The sequence below is a fragment of the Antechinus flavipes genome, chromosome 2 (assembly GCF_016432865.1).
Source record: "Antechinus flavipes isolate AdamAnt ecotype Samford, QLD, Australia chromosome 2, AdamAnt_v2, whole genome shotgun sequence".
In the NCBI taxonomy this organism is placed as follows: domain Eukaryota; kingdom Metazoa; phylum Chordata; class Mammalia; order Dasyuromorphia; family Dasyuridae; genus Antechinus; species Antechinus flavipes.
This window is the reverse complement of record NC_067399.1, coordinates 160,063,900-160,084,587: the sequence shown is the minus strand read 5'-3', so window position 1 is coordinate 160,084,587 and position 20,688 is coordinate 160,063,900. Positions and strand designations below refer to the sequence as shown.

The 20,688-nt window shown below is 34.6% G+C and overlaps 1 protein-coding gene across 1 annotated transcript; it reads left to right on the top strand.

The window, feature by feature from the left end:
* Window positions 1–170: 170 nt before the first annotated feature.
* POLR3F (RNA polymerase III subunit F) lies at window positions 171–20,688 on the top strand. Its single transcript, XM_051975868.1, has 9 exons — window positions 171–323; window positions 7,785–7,902; window positions 8,838–8,905; window positions 9,040–9,107; window positions 10,732–10,844; window positions 11,509–11,652; window positions 11,853–11,960; window positions 15,314–15,505; window positions 18,717–20,688. The coding sequence occupies exons 1-9, from the start codon at window positions 262–264 to the stop codon at window positions 18,792–18,794; spliced, it is 951 nt and encodes a 316-aa protein (XP_051831828.1). The 5' UTR covers window positions 171–261; the 3' UTR covers window positions 18,795–20,688.

Sequence of the window (20,688 nt, the reverse complement as noted above, 5' to 3'; positions counted from 1 at the left end):
AAGGAGACCCATTCTGTCATTATACATGTAGGGAAACCCTTAAAATAGTTAACGCAGTGCACAAAGCAAGCAGCACTTAATTGTCAAATAGGACAGGCGTGTCTTAGACTACTTTTGAGGAGAAGAGGGTCCTTTGCTGAGATGCGACTCAGAGGAAAAGGCCCCTTTCTGGCGGCTGGAGGCGGAGTCCGGTGGTGGTTGCCGGAGGTTCGACATAGGTCCTTGTGGCTCGGCCCCGGCTTTGCAGAGCACGGCTTCGTTATGGCTGAGGTAAAAGTGAAGGCACAGCCGCCGGATGCGGACCCGGTCGAAATAGAAAACAGGTAAAAAGGATACTCCAGGAATTATGTATAGTTTGTATTCCCGTCCTAATGATCAGGTGGAATCCCCCCCCACTACCAGCCCCCCTTCTCCCTTCCCCAGTCTCGGGATTCGCTTGAAGACTTGGGGAGTGAAAGGTCGGGGCCAGGGGTGGTGTAGAGAATCTGTCAGGGGGGCTTTGCGCCCCGCCCTTAACCTTTACAAGTATGTGTGGCCTGATGAATTCTGCTGATTTCAAAAAGTTTGCACGTTTGTTGTTGCTACTGTATAGACAGCTACAGTAATTATCTTAAAGAAGTTACAAGTGTATGCTGAGGTGACAGGGTTGGACACAGTGCATAAATGCTTTTCATTATTCACTAACTGACGTGAATAAAAAGGTGCTTTATAAAGGGTTCCAGTAGTGGTGATAACTTGAATATATTTCAGTGTAATGTAAGGAACTATCAGAGTTAAGGGTATGGCTGTTTTTGTTTCTCAGTAGTATTTTATTTTTCTAAATACACGTAAAGTTTGTGTTCCAAATTTTTCCTACTTCCCTTAACTCCTCCCTCCCCAAAACAGCAGGCAATCTGATAGAGCTTAAATGTGTGCAGTCCTTTTAAACATGTTTCCATATTTGTCATGTTGTGCAAGGAAAAAATCTGACCAAAAAGGGAAAAAAACCATGAGAAAAAAAGCCAACAAACAAAAAGATGGAAATACTATGCCTTGATCCACATTCAGTTTCTATAATACTCTCTCTTCATGTGGATGGCTCTCTCTATCACAAGTCTGTTGGAACTGCCTTGAATCATTTTATTGTTGAAAAGAGTCAAGTTCATCACAGTTGATCATCACCTAGTCTTCTTGTTGCTGTGTACAATATTCTCTTGGTTCTGCTCACTTTACTCATCATCAGTTCATGTAAGTCTCTCCAGGCTTTTCTGAAGTCATATTGTTCATCTTTTCTTATAGAACGATAATATTCCATTACGTTCATATACCATAACTTATTCAGCCATTCCTCTCAGTTTCCAATTCCTTGCCACTACAAAAAGGGCTGCTACAAACATTTTTGCACATGTGGGCCCTTTTCCCTGTTTTATGATTTTTTGGGGAATACAAATCCAGTAAAGACACTGCTGGATAAAAGGTGTGCAGTTTTATAGCCTTTTGGGCATAATTCCAAATTGTTCTCCAAAAGGGTTGGATTAGTTCACAACTTCACCAACAATGTATTGTTTTGTACAGTTTTCCCACATCTCCTCCAATATTTATCATTATCTTTTCCTGTCATCTTATCAATCTGAGAAATGTGAAGTAATACCTCAGAGTTATCTTATTTTACATTTCTCTAATCAATAGTGATTTAAATCATTTTTTCATGTGACTAGAAATGGCTTTATTTTCTTCCATCTTTAATTCTTCATATCCTTTGAGGATACAGCTGTTGTAAGGGATATAGAATTGAACCTATTAATGGATGCTCTAGCCCAGGATTCCTAAATGATTTTATATCAAACCTATGCATTCCTTCTTAGAATAATGTCATTTTTTTAAAAACAGATAAAATGAAATGATATAGGATTGGGGCAGCTAAATGGCCAAGTGGATAGAGCACTGGCCCTGGAATCAGGAGGACCTGAGTTCACATTTGGCCTCAGATACTTAATACTTCCTAACTGTGTGACTCTAAGCAAGTCACTTAACCTCAATGGCTCAGCAAAAAAAAAAGAAAGAAAATATGATTACAAAGGAAATTATATTATTATATAATTGTAAAAATATTTAAAAAGATATTCACAGGACCTACATTCTTAACATTTTAGTAATTATTCTCTTAGGAAATATAACTGTCAATGCCAAGCTAGGAGCTGGGGATACAAAGACAAAAGTGAAACACATTCAACTATTGTTCTGTAGTAGGAAACAACATGTACAGATAAAAGCACATTCAGAATATATATGGACAAGAAAGACACTTGGAACTAGCCCTTGGATTCTTTTTTTTTTTTTATTACTTTTTATTGACAGAACATATCCATGGGTAATTTTTTACAACATTATCCCTTGCACTCACTTCTGTTCTGACTTATCCCTTCCCTCCCTCCACCCCCTCCCCCAGATGGCAGGCAATCTTATACATGTTAAATATATTATCATATATCCTAATACAGTATATGTATGCAGAATTATATAATTCTCTCGTTACACAAGAAGAGTTGGATTCAGAAGGTAAAAATAACCTGGGAAGAAAAACAAAAATGCAAGGAGTCCACATTCATTTCCCAGTGTTCCTTCTCTGGGTGTAGTTGATTCTGTCCATCATTGATCAATTGGAACTGAATTAGATCTTCTCTTTGTTGAAGAAATCCACTTCCATCAGAATATATCCTCATACAATATTGTTGTTGAAGTGTATAATGATCTCCTGGTTCTTCTCATTTCACTCAGCATCAGTTCATGTAAGTTTTTCCAAGCCTCTCTGTATTCATCCTGCTGGTCATTTCTTACAGAACAATAATATTCCATAACATTCATATATCACAATTTACCCAACCATTCTCTAATTGATGGGCATCCGTTCATTTTCCAGTTTCTAGCCACTACAAAAAGGACTGCCACAAACATTTTTTGCCCTTGGATTCTAATGTTGTGTTTGGTGAAAGCCCACTTTATTTAGCTGACCCCATACCCTGATCATATTTCTCCCTATTGATCTTCATTTCATGCTGATGCCTTTTCCTTGTACCTGCCCTCCTCCTACTTGGGAAATAGTAATCAGCACTGGAGTTGGAGTGGCACGTGTGAGTTAAAGCAAGGAGTCCTGTGTCACTGGATACATGGGGAGAATATAAGATGAAAGTAGACTGGAAAGGTGTGGGAGGGGAAGGTTATACAGAACTTTGAACCCAAACAGAGGATTTCTATTTGATCCTGGAGATAATAATCTCAGGAGTTTATTGAGTAAGGAAGTAACTGGTCAGACCTGTATTTTGGAAACATGAATTTGACAACTGAATGGAGGATGGACTGGAGTGGAGAGATAAATGCTAGAGAACAACCAGCAGGTATTTTCATAATCTAGGGTTGAGGTGATGAAGGCCTCTGTGGTGTTCTCTTCTTTTTCTAATATATAATGGTTCTCTCTGGGAGCAGGTTTTTTGGGGAGGTTTTCGGGAGGCAGTCTTAGTTTCAGTTCAAAGTAATAATCGCCTCATATGCAGCCAGTTGTTAAAGTAGTTCTTTATTGTATCTTCCAAAATAGTCCAGTTAGCTTTCTTTGGTTCCAAGAGCTCTCGTTGCTAGTCTTTTGCCTCTGCCAGCTTCTGCTTCTAGCTCAACTCCGACTCCTGGCTTCTCAATCCCCTCAACTGACTTCTCACTCTGTCAGTCTTCTGAACTGACTGACTCCACTGACTCAGCTCCTTTTTATGCTGTTTTAGAGTAAACTGTAAACTCAAAGGTTGATTCCTTCTCCGAGAGTGGGATTATGGGAGGTGTAACTTGTGAATCTACCGGACTTGTGAGCTCTAATGTGTAAACTCTCTTAAAGGTGTGAGCTCTAACGTGTGAACCAATTACCTAAGCATTGTTTCTATCAACTCTAGTGAGTTAACACCTTTATTCAAGTTCTGGCTCATAACAGACCTCCACCAGGGTTTTGGCAGCATCAGGTGATAAGGAGACACAAGAGATATTTTGAAAGTAGAATTAACAGGATTTACCATTTCATTGTGTATGGGAACTGAGAAAGAGTAAGGAGTTAAGATGATATTGTGGTACAAAGGAGCAATGTATAATGTGTATGAAAGGTATGTTGGAGCCAAGTTGTGACAGGCTTCAAATGCCAAAGAAATTTGTATTTTATCCCAGTGGCTGTAGGGAGCCACTTAAGCTTCTTGAGCAGGGGAGGGACACAGTCAAATTTATGTTTTAGCTATGTGGAGAACTGAAGAGGGAAATAATCTGACACAAAAAAGACTAACAACAATAGTTAGCACTTTTATAGTGCTTTAAGGCTTACAAAATGCTTTTATAACTCTCCTTTGATCCTCACAACAATCTTGGGAGATAGGTGCTGTTCTTATCCCCATTTTATAGCTAAGGAAAATGAGGCAGGCAGTTGCTCAGGATCATATAAAAGCAAGTGTCAGAGGACAGATTGTTTCAGTAGTCCAGGCAAGAGATACTCAGAGCTTGAATTATGGTTTCAGTTTAGAGAAGGGGATAGATATGAAAGCTGTTTTGTGAAAGAATTGACAAGACTTAATTGACTATAGCAGCTGTAGAAAGAGGCAGAGTAAGGAGATAATATTGTGAGTTGACAGAGAATGAGAAGGTAATTAATTGTCTATGTGAGAAGAGGGAGAGTGGTGGAAGGTGATTATGAATTAAGGAATTTGAGTGACTAGACGTAAAGTTGTGTCCATGTTGAAAACAGGAAAGTGAAGCAGAGAGTAGGATTTGGGAAGAATGATGAGTTCTGGTTTTGATGGATTGAAATTCTTACAGTATATATAATTTGCAAGTTCCATTCAGTAATAGGTGATGAAATAGAACATGAGTTTGTTCCTTGAGGACAAAAATTATTTGGTTTTGTTTTTGTATTCTCAGTAATTTAACCTAAAATGCCTGATACATAACAGAGATTTCATAAATGATTGATCAACTGGAGCTAACAAAAGAGAAATTTTTTGTCTAGATAAATAGTTTTTGGGAGTAATCTATATAGTGGTAATAATTAAAATGGCTAGTAGCCAATAAGGGCATTGAGAGAGTGTATAGAAGAAAGAGAAAGGATAGAGTCTTAGGGTCCATCCTAAGGGGAGAGGGCATGGTCACAGAAAAGGAGATTGGAGGAAATCAGAGAGCAAGCATCATATGAGGAACAGAGAAAAAGTCTGTTTGGCTGGATCACAAAGGATTGAAGTGGGAGTAATGTCTAATGGTGCTAAAAAGCTTTATAAAGCTTTAAAAACTAAATGAAAGAGTTGATTTTTGATCCTATAAGCAATTGGAGGCCGCTGGAGTTTATTCAGTAGGAGAGGGCCTGAGCTAAGGTAGTATCTGTGAGAGTAGAGAAAGGAATTGGAGAGGAGAAATGTTGTGAAGATTAAGAAAAGCAAGATTTGGCAACTGATTAAATGTGTAGAAAAGTGAGGAGTCCAGGATAATTCCAAAATCACAAACCTAGGAGTCTAGGAAGATGGCAGTGATCCATATGACTCAATATATATTTAGATCCACAGATACCCAAGGAAGATAAAAAATTCTTTTTTTTTAATTAATTAATTTTTAAAATAACTTTTTATCGACAGAACCCATACCAGGGTAATTTTTTTACAGCATTATCCCTTGCACTCACTTCTGTTCCGATTTTTCCCCTCCCTCCCTCCATCCCCTCTCTCAGATGGCAAGCAGTCCTTTACATGTTAAATAGGTTACAGTATATCCTAGATAAAATATATGTATGCAGAACCGAACAGTTCTCTTATTGCACAGGGAGAAGTGGATTCAGAAGGTATAAATAACCCAGGAAGAAAAACAGAAATGCAAGCAGTTTATATTCATTTCCCAGTGTTCTTTCTTTGCGTGTAGTTGCTTCTGTCCATCCTTGATCAATTGAAACTGAATTAGCTCTCTTTATCGAAGAGATCCACTTCCAACAGAATACATCCTCAAACAGTATCGTTGTTGAGGTATATAATGATCTCCTGGTTCTGCTCATTTCACTTAGCATCAGTTCATGTAAGTCTCTCCAAGCCTCTCTGTATTCATCCTGCTGGTCATTCCTTACAGAACAATAATATTCCATAATGTTCATATACCACAATTTACTCAACCATTCTCCAATTGATGGGCATCCATTCATTTTCCAGCTTCTAGCCACTACAAAGAGGGCTGCCACAAACATTTTGGCACATACAGGTCCCTTTCCTTTCTTTAGTATCTCTTTTGGGTATAAGCCCAGTAGAAACACTGCTGGATCAAAGGGTATGCACAGTTTGATAACTTTTTGAACATAATTCCAAATTGCTCTCCAGAATGGCTGGATGTGTTCACAATTCCACCAACAATGTATCAGTGTCCCTGTTTTCCCACATCCCCTCCAATATATCTTTCCCTGTCATTCTAGCCAATTTGACAGGTATGTAGTGTGTGTGTAGTGGTATCTTAGAGTTGTCTTAATTTGTATTTCTCTGATTAATAATGATTTGAAGCATATTTTCATATGTCTATAAATAGTTTCAATTTCTTCATCTGAGAATTGTCTGTTCATATCCTTTGACCATTTATCAATTGGAGAGGAAGATAAAAAATTCAAAGAAAGCTTCAGTATACACCAAAATAGTGGCGCAGGATGAAGGAGATGGCAAATCAGAGAAGAGATGTATTATAATAATGATATAAAACAGAAGATAACAGTGCATTTTTAACAAATAAAAATAGAATTATTGTTAATAAGGAAGAAGGAAGAATCCTATCAAATGGCCTCTGTTTTCTTAGTAAAGTATGAGAAGTGGACTTTTGAAAGGAGCAGGGAAGGTTGGGCTGGAAGGTTAAGGGAAGAAGATTTGGTTATTTGCTTTGGGAAGTGTGATGGAGAATCATTTAGGGAAGAATAAAAGGATTGCCTTGCTGGGAAGGGAACTTAGTTGAGATTTGATATCACAAATTTATAATAAACCCAGTTAGCATGGTTAAGTAAATTTCCTCCAGCACCATTCAACAGCTTTATGTTTGTGTGCTAGGTTCTTTGTACAATTTTAATTTAAGTCAGGAAACAATTATTTTGAGCCTACTATGTACAAAGAAAGCACTTGTGCCAGATTGTGGGAGGGATAACAGGAATAAATCCATTCCCTGCTCTCAAGGAGCTCACAATTCAATATAAACAAACTGTCCAGTGATAGAGTGATATTCTTCGGGAAGTTTTATTTGGTAGTATAGGCTAGAGAACAACATAATGGCGGGAAGAAACAATGGCATTGTCTTCATATATGTACATAGCTAATTTATGAAATACAAGAAATTCCAAGTCTTTTGTGTTAGGTCTTTAGTATGTCATACTTAAATATCAAATGCATACCATGTGGAAAGTACTGTGCTAAGTATTGGGAAGACTAAAAAAGATAAAAAGATAGACCTTCCTCTCAAGGAACTCACAATATAATGGAGGAAAACATGCTAATAACTATGTATAAAACTGCAGACAGGATAAATTGGAAATAATAAAGGGGCACTAGAATTACAAAGGACTGAGAAAGTCTTCCTATAGAAAGTAGAATTTTAGATAAGACTTTAATAAGTTTTACTCTAATTTTAAATTCATATTTAGTAAAGAATAAGCAAAATCAATCATAACTACTATGTGTCAGATTTGGGAGAAAAAATGAAACATTATTTCATGATGCTAGCATTTTTCCTCATTCCTTAAAATGGGTTGTATAAAATATTATTGATGTCTTTGTTTATAGGATTATAGAATTATGTCATCAATTTCCTCATGGGATCACAGACCAAGTTATTCAGAATGAAATGCCTCATATAGAAGCTCAGCAGAGGGCCATGGCCATCAATAGACTCTTATCTATGGTAAGGTAAAATCTAATTTTTTGGATGTCATTTATTGATTCACAGAATTGGCTTCACCAGATTTGGTGAAAGTCCTAGCTAGACTGTACTCCTAGAATGAAAGTTTAAGTGCCTATGTTTAAGTGTACTTGCAGAATAATTGAACCCTTGCTGGAATGTCTAGGTTGCAGACCCAGGTGTCTTCAAAAAGGTTCAATTCTGCCTATATTCCTATTTTAGCAGTTAAACCTACAAATGCATTTTTAATTTAATTATATTTATATAATTTTAATTATATAACATTTAAAAATTATTTAATTATATAAAGATCATATTGACAGAATTACTTGAAAAATCACTTGAAACATTTCCCATATTTGTTTAATTATATCACAACATAAACAGTTCATAACTTTGTGAGATCAGATAACGTATAATCATAATTAAATCTCCATAATGCTTTAGGATTTGCTTCCTTCTTTTTTATCCTCGTTTTATAGATGATGAAATTAAAGCTCCAAGACCTTCAATGAATTGTCCAGTCATATAAATAATAAATGTTAGAGGTTGAATTTAAATCCTGATTATAAATTAATTTTAAGTATTGCAACTTTTATTTGATTATAGAACATTTATGGTTATTTATGCTGAATGTGCATATTTTATTACTTAGGTATGGTAGTTGCTCACAACTTTTAAAAAGTTTTTTCATGAATTAGTAGGACCACTTGTTTGATTATGGGTAGTTCAGAGAATTACAACATGGTAAGATATCTCAAAGGCGACCTTGTTCAAACCATACAAGATTCCTCATAAAGGCTAATAAATGTTAGAAGGGCAGAGTACAGCATTGGGGTATTTGTGTTAGGTAAAACTATTAGAAGTAAATATTTTGAAATTCTTTATCAAATTTGATGTCTCAAATAATTAACTGTTTTATATAAAAACAATTACAGGGACAGTTGGATCTCTTAAGGAGTAATACAGGTCTTCTGTATAGAATAAAAGAATCTCAGAATACCGGGTAAGTTCTTACATCAATAAAGAAATAAATGTAACAACATAATATTTCAGTCTATGAATATTTTCAAACCCAGGGAGAAACTTCAGAAATAAAAATCTAACAATTTTTTGGTTTCTAATAACATTTTTTTCCAGTAAAATGAAGGGATCAGATAACCAAGAGAAGCTAGTATATCAAATCATAGAAGATGCCGGAAACAAAGGTATTGAAGAATTATGTCTAAAATATTAGTGTTGTATATAGTGTTTAGTATGTACTCTTTCAATTCTATATTAGTGCTTGCTTGGAAAAATTGTTGTTTTTGTTGAATTGTTGAACAAATTGTTTCAACAAATTGTTGAAATTGTTACTCTAATTCTACATATTATTAACTATAGGAAATTGTTTTTAAAACGAATGGTTATTTTAACCTGTTGATTTGGTAAGCAGCTTGGTATAGTGGCCTCATAGTTAGGAAGACTCAGAGTTCAATTTCTGCCTCTAACACAAGGAGCTCTATGACTCTGGACAAGTAATCTAAATTTTCAAAGTTTGAGCATCTGTTCAAAGCTATAAATTGCAGAGCAGGATTGAGTTGAATTAATAGAGGGAATTTACACCAATGAAATAATAATATAAAAATTCCAGCAATCAATTTTAGATATTAAAAATTGTTTCATCAGTTCATATCAAACTATAATTTTGTAAGCCAACAAAATTAAAATTTCTGTATAATGTATGCTATACACACGTGTATGTATACACATACACACACACACACACACACACTCACACATAGCTAATGGTACCTTTGTGTATTTCTTTCCTTGCTCTCCCGATTTAGGAAAGAAAATTTAGAAAAATATTTTCCCCATATAATTCCTTTGCAATATTTGCACCATTTTCCTGTTTTGAAGCAACAATCATAACTTCTAGGATAGATTTACAGAGAACTTTAATTAGTTTTATTGTTGAAGGCAGACAACTTTCCTTAGGAACTACTTTGCAAAAGATAACATGGACTTTTGTGTTCTAGGGCAAAGGATTAAATTAAAGGGTCTAGAAGCATGACCAAATTGCTTACCTGGTTCTATATAGAATGAGAGAAAGTAGATTAAGTAAGAACTCATTCCTGCCTCTGTTAAATAGTAACTACTCTTTTTATTCATTTCCCTGTTAATCTCTTTTGGGTCTTCAGTAAGTTTAGCCAAGAAATCTAGCATCTTCATTTTTACCAAGAAACCTATATTAGAACTACATAGCTTTTCTTTCAGAGATATTTAAAAGGTACTACCATCCTCATTGTAAAAGGAAGAGAAATCTTTAATAAAAATACTGCTTTTCAATAATTTTACATGTCACCTTATGCTATCTTCCTTTTCTTCCCTCCTGTTTTCTCCCTCTCAGCTATATTGACACAGACAAACTAGCTTTGCTCATAAAATCTTTGCTTAAAATCTTTTTCATCCTGTGGTAAGGGTGGAAAGGAATGTTTACTTAATCTTCCCCATCTTGATGACTGAGGTGGAAATATATATGTTAAACATGGTTTTTAAGGTTTTATCTACTCTTTTAGACACTAAAAATTTATTTCCTCTTATGTAAATATCTTTAAAAGACGAATTACTAGGATTTGAGATTTTGAAATAGCGTATTAAGTGACATGATTTTCTTTTTACAATTTAGGTAGTACACTCGGAAACCAGCAAGTAATTATAGTATTTGCTTATATATTTTGTTATTATAACCAACTTTGGAATTGTAACAAAATAGTTAGCAATAAATACAGATTAAGTATTATTTGACATGAGATGTTTTGAGTTCAACTACTTAAATTTTTTTTTAAGGTATTTGGAGCAGAGATATTCGATATAAAAGTAACTTGCCATTAACAGAAATCAACAAAATACTAAAGAATTTGGAGAGTAAAAAGCTTATCAAAGCTGTTAAATCTGTTGCAGTAAGTATTTTTTTTCTTTTAGCTCTTCATAATATACACATGAAAGTACTGTCTTTGTTCAGAATTCATAGTATAAAGTCCTTGTTAATCAAAAATTTGATGCTTTAATAAATTCTTTTTATTCAATAGACTAAAAAGTTTTTGTTCAGATATAATACTGTTTCTTTATTTTTCTTGTCTTGCTATGACACAGAAGAAATTTTACTGCCACTTTCAGCTAAGAATTGTTGCTTAGTGGTAGTGATCAGATAATTTCTGTGTTAGCATCTTAGCTATCATTTATTGATGTCTCTCCTATTTCTTTCTCCCAACCCCACCATACTGATAAGCTCCCTGCACTACAATGGAGATAACTTGATTAATAACTTTCAGTGCTTACCCTTTAGAGACATATGTCCAAGTAAGTTTGTTTCCATAAGCTTGGTTAAAACTTAACACTAATTTTCAGAGACTGAGCTATTTTTCATATTGAGAGAGTAAAAAACTGGCTTTTTGGTAGAGTATATTTACAGATTGATGATTATAGTATAATCTTTCTCCATTTTAAAGTATTGCCTTCTTTCACACATATATCTTTTTATGGGTTAGAATAATAACCTTTAAAATTTTGGGAAAAAATTGTATTTGTACTCTAGTAAATAAAGCTTTGCATATTTCTTCACAGGCCTCAAAGAAGAAGGTTTACATGCTATATAATTTACAACCTGATAGATCAGTAACTGGTGGAGCCTGGTATAGTGACCAAGATTTTGAATCTGAATTTGTAGAAGTTCTAAACCAACAGTGTTTTAAATTCTTACAAAGCAAGGTAAAATAAGTTTTACTGCTATAATTTTTTTTGTCTATATTTAATTCTTTTAAATAACATCTCAAAATCAAATATGCTAAACTAGGTTTGTTTGCTTAACCTAATTTCTTTAGCTTGACAGCATTGTATAAATTATGTATTTAAAAAAACCATTCATCAATATTTCTCCTAACTGAAATTTTTCCTTACACTTTTTTTAGGCAGAAACAGCTAGAGAAAGCAAACAGAACCCCATGATACAAAGAAACAGTTCATTTGCTTCATCTCATGAAGTATGGAAATATATTTGTGAATTAGGCATTAGTAAGGTCAGTATCAAGTTTCAAACCTTTTTCTTTTATTACATTTTAGCTCATAAGACGTTTTCATCAGTCTTAATGTCCTGCAGTTGCTCTAAGCGCTTGTCCAAAGACAAATTATTACTAGACCTGAGAATGTGGGCTTAAATCAGTATTTGACAAATGTCCTTCAGAATTTGGGAGCTAGATGGCTTTTTTTCCTTTTAAGAAAATAAAAAGGGCAGCTAGATAGCACAGTGGATAGAGCACTGGCCCTGAAGTCAGGAAAACATGAGTTAAAATCTGGCCGACCTCAGACACTTAACACTTATTAGCTGTGTGACTCTGGGCAAGTCACTTAACCCCAATTGCTTTACCAAAAACAAAAAAAATAAAATAAAATAAAAAGCAGGGAAGTGAGCAGCATACTGACAGAGCCAAATCAGGTTAAGATCCAGGTTTAGAGAAGGGTCTTGAAAAAGATCCTTTTGTTTAAGGATCCAAGAGAGGGCTGAGTACATCTGGTCAGGTTTGTCCTAGCATAGACAGAGCAGCATCTTGTGTCCCAGAGAGTGGAGCTTGAGCCCAAGCACACAGGGGAGACTGCAGATAACCAGATGACTTGATTTCCTTTCCATGTTGGCTCTGGTGATTTCTAAGGCTTCAGGTTAGTTGAAGAAAAGGAAGAAATGAAGAAAAGGAAAAAAAGATGCTTTGTATATTGTCTCATTTTATCCTCACAGCAACCTTGGGAAGTAAGTGCTCATCCCCATTTTACCATTAAGAAAACTGAGACAGGCAATGGGTAAGTAGCTTCCACAAGGTAGTAAGCTAGTAAGTGTCTGAGACTAGATTTGAACTCGGGCCTTCCTGTCTCCAGGCCCAGCACTCTGTGGTGCTGTCCTCTATCACCTGTTGTACAGAATGTATAATAAAGCACCATATCTTTCATCAAGTAATTCTTAGCTTTAGAAAGAATTCTTTTTTCTTTGAAAGACTTAGATTTCTAACTTGGAAGAATGAATATTTTAGCAAGTATTTTGGTTCATTGGACAGAAATCTGAATTTGGGTTCTGTTTAAGCACTGTGCCATAGGCTGCCTATACACCTCTCAGGAGCTATGGATTTCTGGCTGAAAGAGGCTGTAAGATTGTCTGGTTCAGCCACATTCTTTTATTGCCTGGGCTTCCCCTCCTTCTTCCAAATTTCCTTGTGTAATTGTAAAATTTTGATAATTGGAAATACTGAAAGGCATATTCTCTTTAGTTGTTAAATCCAATGTCTTTTTCATTGATTTCTCTGCAGTATTTGATTCTACTAACCACCTGATTCGTTGGGTTATTTTTTCCGCTGTGTTTTCATGGCGACTTTCTCCTGAATATTCTCTGTCCTTAGCTGTCCAGCTCTTCTTCATTTCCTTTCAGAATCATCCTGCATGTCCTTCCTTTGAATCAAAGGCAAGGAAGCTCTGCGCAAGGATGCAGTGTAGAATAGCAGAAAGATCATAGTTCCTATAGTCTCAAGACCTGGATTCCAATTTTCCCCTTGGTGCTTACCCCATGTGTGTGACCTTGGGCAAGTCTGTGGGCATCTGTTACCTCTTAAACTAAATGCAGGAGGTAGAACTAGATAACTTCTAAGATCCTTCCTAGCACCCAGTCTAATAATATTCTTTATTATCTCTGCTTTTATAATCCCTAGCTCAAGTGTTGCCTCTTTCAGAGAGCTTTGATTAATGAGTTATTTCCACATCTCCTCACCATAACCATTGAAATTGCTTTATATTTAGTTTGCATATATTTTATCTTACTTGTCTATGCTGTTTCTACTCAGCAAAATGTAAGCTCCTTGAGATTGGGAATTGGATTCATATTTGTCTTTGTATACTGGTGCTTGGAATAGTGCCTGGTGCATAAGCAAAACTTGAATAAATGCTTGTTCAGCTGAACTAAATTGAATTTTAACTTGTAAAGGCTGCATCTCAAAAGTGTCTAGAGTGTTAGACATGGAGTCAGAAAGACTTATGATCAAATCCTGCCTCTTAACAATTACTATTTAACCATGGACTAGACATTTATTTATTTATTTATTTTGTAGGTTAAATCTGTGCAATTCTTTTTTTTTTTTAATAACTTTTTATTGATAGAACCCATGCCTTATTGACAGAACCCATGCCAGAGTAATTTTTTTTTACAGCATTATCCCTTGCACTCACTTTTGTTCTGATTTTTCCTCTCCCTCCCCCCACCCCCTCCCTCAGATGGCAAGCAGTCCTTTACATGTTAAATAGGTTACAGTATATCCTAGATACAATACATGTGTGCAGAACCAAACAGTTCTCTTGTTGCACAGGGAGAATTGGATTCAGAAGGTATAAATAACCCAGGAAGAAAAACAAAAATGTAAGCAGTTTATATTCATTTCCCAGTGTTCTTTCTTTGGGTGTAGTTGCTTCTGTCCATCCTTGATCAATTGAAACTGAATTAGTTCTCTTTATCGAAGAGATTCACTTCCATCAGAATACATCCTCATACAGTATCATTGTTGAGGTATATAATGATCTCCTGGTTCTGCTCATTTCCCTTAGCATCAGTTCATGTAAGTCTCTCCAAGCCTCTCTGTATTCATCCTGCTGGTCATTTCTTACAGAAAAATAATATTCCATAACATTCATATACCACAATTTACTCAACCATTCTCCAATTGATGGGTATCCACTCATTTTCCAGCTTCTAGCCACTACAAACAGGGCTGCCACAAACATTTTGGCACATACAGGTCCCTTTCCCTTCTTTAGTATTTCTTTGGGATATAAGCCCAGAAGTAACACTGCTGGATCAAAGGGTATGCACAGTTTGATAACTTTTTGAGCATAATTCCAGATTGCTCTCCAGAGTGGTTGGATGTGTTCACAATTCCACCAACAATGTATCAGTGTCCCTGTTTTTCCACATCCCCTCCAACATTCTGCATTATCTTTCCCTGTCATTCTAGCCAATCTGACAGGTCTGTGGACTAGACATTTAAATTCTCTGAGATTCAGTATCCTATCCTAAATGACTACAATAATACATGTAAATCTTGCCTTATAAGGTTGTTGTTGGGCTCACAAGTTATATTCACAATGCCTGGAATGTAGTAGGTGCTTATTAACTACTTGTTAACTTGACTCAAAAGAATAAAAATACTACTTAGTAAACCTTAAAATTACATGTGATCATCTATTATTTCAGTTTTTATAATTTTTTCCTTCTCTATTTTACATATGACAAATATGAACAGTTTCTAGGTTTTAAAAAAAAAACAGAAAAAGAGCCTTATATATGAACCTTTCAATCTCTGTTACACATAGTATCATGAGGGTTTTTTTGTTTTTTTTTTAGGTGGAATTGTCTATGGAAGATATTGAAACAATTTTGAACACACTTATTTATGATGGCAAAGTGGAAATGACCATCATTGCTGCCAAAGAAGGTACAGTTGGCAGTGTAGATGGACATATGAAACTGTATAGGGCTGTTAGTCCCATCATACAGCCTACTGGCTTAGTTCGAGCACCTTGTGGACTCTGTCCGGTAAGTTAGGCTATTTTATATTTTTTAATTGCTATCAAAATGAACCTACTAAATATCTAACCTAGCAGAAATAAAACTAGTTGAAAGACTGTTGTGGGTAACCATGAACTGTCACATATGAATTTGCTCTATCATAATTTTTGGCCTCATTGAGCAGATTATGTTTTTTTTTGCAGTCATATTTATCATGGGATCAAGAATGGATTGCGCACCCTGAGCATTAGAAAATTTGAATTTTTAATCCCCAAAGCTAATTAGTTTTATCAAGTGGGCAAATCATTTACCTTTTCTTTTCTCTACAAAATATTCTTTACCTCCTTGTCTTTTACTAAGATCTACTGTTGAATTGTTCTTTTTGTAAATGGGTTTTTTTTTTCCTGAGGTAATTGGGGTTCTTGCCTAAGTGAATTGCCCAAGGTCACACAACTAGGAAGTGTTAAGTGTTTAAATTCACATTTGAACTCAGGTCTTCCTGACTTCAGAACTGGTGCTCTATCCACCTAACTGCCCCTGTAATTGGGCTTTTTATGCTCTAATTACTTCATATATAAATAGAGGTAAAATTTAATTTTTTTCTGATAACATTCTAGCATTAAAAATTTGTGCTAGAATTAAAATGTTTGGTAGAAATTTATTTTTACCATATTTATAAATCTATTTGTATTCGTTTATTTGAAAAAATATTTTATTAAATACTCTATATATAAGATATCATGAACAATACAAAGATGAATAATACTTTTATGATTTTATATACATGTGTATGCACACACAGTTAAACACACTTCTACATACACACATACATATTATGTATATATTATATACACTACATACACATAAGAAACTTAAGCTAGTGATATGATAGTACTTCACATTTATATGGTATTAAAGGTTTACAAAATGCTTTTTCACCACACCCCTGAAAGGTAGATAGTTTTAAGTATCATTGTTCCTTTTTATAGATGAAGACATAGTCTCGCAGACATTAATTATCAGAATTAGGAAATAAATCCAAGTCTTCTGATCTCAAGTTCACACTGCTCCTACTACATTTATATAGATAACTACAAGAGTGGATATTGAAAATAACACTCAAGAAATAAAAACAATGCTATCAGATTCAAAGGATAGAGAAATCACTTCATCCTATGAAGTTATAGAAGGCTGTATTTCATGAAAGTGATTTTAAAATGAAGATTTAAAAATGAGTAAAATTTCCACAAAGGGAGGAACAAGGATTTCTAGGCAAAAGGATAATCTGACCAAAAGCACATAGGTGGAAAAGCACAAGATAGATTCAGAGCATGATTAATGTTTTGATTTGACCAGGCACAGAAGTAGTAGTAAGTTAATAGGAAATTAGATTAGAAAGATAGTTTAAGACTAAATTATGTTTTAACATCTCAGGATACTGAGATATCATTCTGAGCCAGGATACTAAATTTCAACTTCATTCAGTTGGAAATGAGCAACCACTGAAAGTTTTTGAACAGTTTAATGGCATTATCAGAGTTTTGCTTTAGAAAGGACCAGACACACTAATTCTCACACATACACACACACACACACATAAATTTTCCTATGAAAAAAAATTCATCCTACTTTCTCTTTTCTTTGCTTTATGGATTAAAAAAAAAAATAAAGTACATCAATTGATACAGATTGGTCTTTCAAGATAGTCTTAAATTCTAGTTCTTCTAATGCTAAGATTAATCTGGAGACAGTATAAAAGATAGGTTGAAGGAAATGGGAAAACACTGAAGGCAGATCATTTATGACATTCATACAAACGTCCTATAATCAAAACTAGCAATCATGTTAAGCTTTAATTTTTACAAAACATTTTATATTAGCTCATTTGATTCTCACAATAGCTCCTTGAGGTAAATAATACAGATATTTTTTCCATTTTACAGTTGGGGAAATTCAGACTTGTAAAGATTCAATGATTTATCCAAGATCATCCCCACTAGTAAATTTCAGAGGGAGAATTCAAACCCAGGACTTTCAAAGCTTTAGTGCTTTTTCTATTATACTATTATTGGTTGATGGTAAGATAATATGGATTCCATCTAAGATAGTAGAATTATGATTTATAAGTGACTCTATGGAGATAAAATGTTTCAACGGTCTTAGCAACTGGCTATATTTCACAAATAAGAGAGAGAAGAATCAAAGATGATCCCAGTGTTTTCCAGCTTGAGTGCTAGTGATAGACATTTCAAAGTCAGAAAAAAGTACTGATTTAGTGAGTAGAAATGCAAAGTTCAGTATTTGAAATATTAAAAAGCAAATTGAGTATAAGATTTCAGGAAGAAGGGGTGTTTGACAATTTCATCTTCAGAAGGAACAAGAAAAATAAAGCTATTAGATCATATATTAAGAGGTCTTTGTTACCAGCAATTTGACTAGAGCAAAAAAAGTCTTAATTGCAAGAATTTATAGGGGATGGAAGAATAGAGACAAGAAGTGTAGACTAATTTCTCTTAAGAAATTTGTTGAGAACATAGGGGGAGAATTGGAGGTATAATATAAATAATAATAATTGGAGAATATTAGAGAAAATTGAACATGTTGGTAGGTACATTTGGTAGAGAGATTAAAAATGCAAGAAAGGAGAGATGATTAATAAAGGTCTTAAGAAAGAAAGAGAGGGAAGAAATAAATTAATTAAAACAGAGAAACGTTAAGGTAAAGAGATAAGGAAATTGAGAAAACTCAAGTCATGGTTTAGAAGATCATTCTTTTTATTTTTTTTTGATAACCTGTATTTTAAAATAGAGGAGCCACAGAAAGGTTACATGATTTTCCTAAGTTCATACGCCATTAAGTGTCACAGGCAGGATTTAAACTAAGGTTTTCCTTATGCCTCGTCTAGCAGTATCCACTACTTCATAATGCCACCTTAGATAAAATGATTAATATGAGCATTTCATTTTAGTGGTATATTAAAAATTCCCGAATTTATTGATAAATTTACCTTGCAACTGAAAGTCATATCCTGTGATGATACATTATTAGACACTATCCCAATTCTTTAAAATTCAAAGAATTTCATTTTGAATGTTGCTTGAAATAAGTAGACTATCAGTTGATCCTAAGAAATAGATTTTTATTGTAGTAGGGTATGATATAATTGACATCTGTGTCTGTAGTGAAATTGTTTTTAAAACTTAAGATTAATTGGAAACTTTTTCTTTTGTTCCCACAGGTTTTTGATGACTGCCATGAAGGTGGTGAAATTTCACCATCAAATTGTGTATATATGACAGAGTGGCTGGAATTTTAATAGTAAAATATACATTCTTCTCACATTTTATAAATGCAGAAAGAAAATGAAGTTACTTTGAAAGCCAAGAATTATATTTATCATGAAATATTTAAGTTGGTTAAAGCAAACTTCACTAAAAAATATAGACTTCCTGGTGTGAGGAACATATTGATATTTATAAAGATTTAAAATTCTGATATATATTGATGAGGGGCCAAAAGTCCATGTGATACCTATTAGTGATTAATAGCAAAAACATTCCTTCTACTAATAAAGGACCGTCAAAATAGAAGGAATTCACCTACCAAGCTGTAAAGAAGGATTATTTTTGAATGATTGTTAAGAGGAAAACTAAACTACAAAATAATTCTGAATTTGCCAAGGACAAAGGTAATAAAGGGAACTGGAAATTTCCCCTTCCTATGTTGTTGCTAGAGACAAGGAATTTTAAGCTGACTAAGGCAGAAACTGTGAAAAAGCATTATATCTGCTTCACTACCAGTATTATTGGTACTTCTCATTACCTTATCATTTGAGCAAGAAATTGAAAGCTTCCCAGATGAAAAAGCTTAAAGGTAAGTAGCAGCAGCAACAGCAACAGCAACAGCAACAGCAAGGACAACAAATGCAGACTAGGTGGATATGCGAAAAGGTTAGACATTGGAACATCATGGAACAGAAAAGCAACTGAAAAATACTGTTTGGCAAGAACAGTACAAATTTTGAAGATACAAAAAGAAAGGAGAGATGGTTCCTGCCTTCAAGGATCTCATGCTGTCATGTAGACAGCACATAAGAGAGAATTCAGCTTCATGGCAGGTGAAAAGGCCTTGAGTCCAGCTGACAAAACAGTAAGACTGTGGATCTTAGGGAGCAATGGCAAGACAGATAGTCCTCAACCAGTGACTGTTGGGAAGGGGATAGTTTGAGTGGGCCCAAAGGTTAAAGTGTCTGTGTTATTTCCAGCCAAGAAGGGGATGGGATGTTGACATCCAGCAGAAAATGGATATCTACTGCTTGGTGGGAGCTTAGGAATTGGACATTTGTGATTAAGTTGGGAATGAGGAAAGGTTCCCCAAGCAAATTCATGCTGGCCCTTTGAGGTGCCCCTTGGTGGACTGAAGCAAGTGACGGTAAGGTCCTCATTTCTCTGCCAGGGTGCCTGCTAACATTTGTCTGTTTTCAAACCATCTCGTTATTGGGCTGGGATAGAGAAGTAGTATAACAAGTTTAAAAAAAAAAAAACAATTCAAGCCAAAATAATGACATTTACCAAGGTTATGTGTCTTTTTTCATTATATAGGGGTTAATTACTATTCTTGTTTAGTAAAATCATTGATTTTATTGGAAACATTTGCTTTATTTTTAGTATCAACTCGGTTCCATTGTTGCCCATCATTCTTATTTAATGACAGATCAAAATAAAGTTGGCTTTTCCTTGGTATAGGGTGAATAATTTTGTGTGTTTAATATTCCTTTAACTCCCTCTCTCTGTGGTATTTAAAGTAATGTATACTTTGGTAACTCTTATGACTTCATCAAAGTGTAAATGCCCTCAGATTCTACTCTCTCCTTATTGGTTCTTTATGCTCATTGTTTTCATCCTTGAACAAATCCTTCATAGCTGGTCTACCAATATTCTAAAAGCCTTCTTCAATGTTTTTTATATTTTGTGGATTATATTTTGTACAATACAAATTTATCTATCAGACTTCTGCCTTATTACTAACCCATCTCCTTTTTTGCTGTTAGGCCCTGATGATTTTTATACTATTTCTCTAGTAAGAGAGAGGGAGGGAATAAACAGTTATGAAGTATCTACTATGTGTCAGACACTGTGCCAAATGCTGCCTATTTTGTACTATTTTAAAAATTGTATTTAAATACAATAAAACTTATTTTAAAAGTGTAA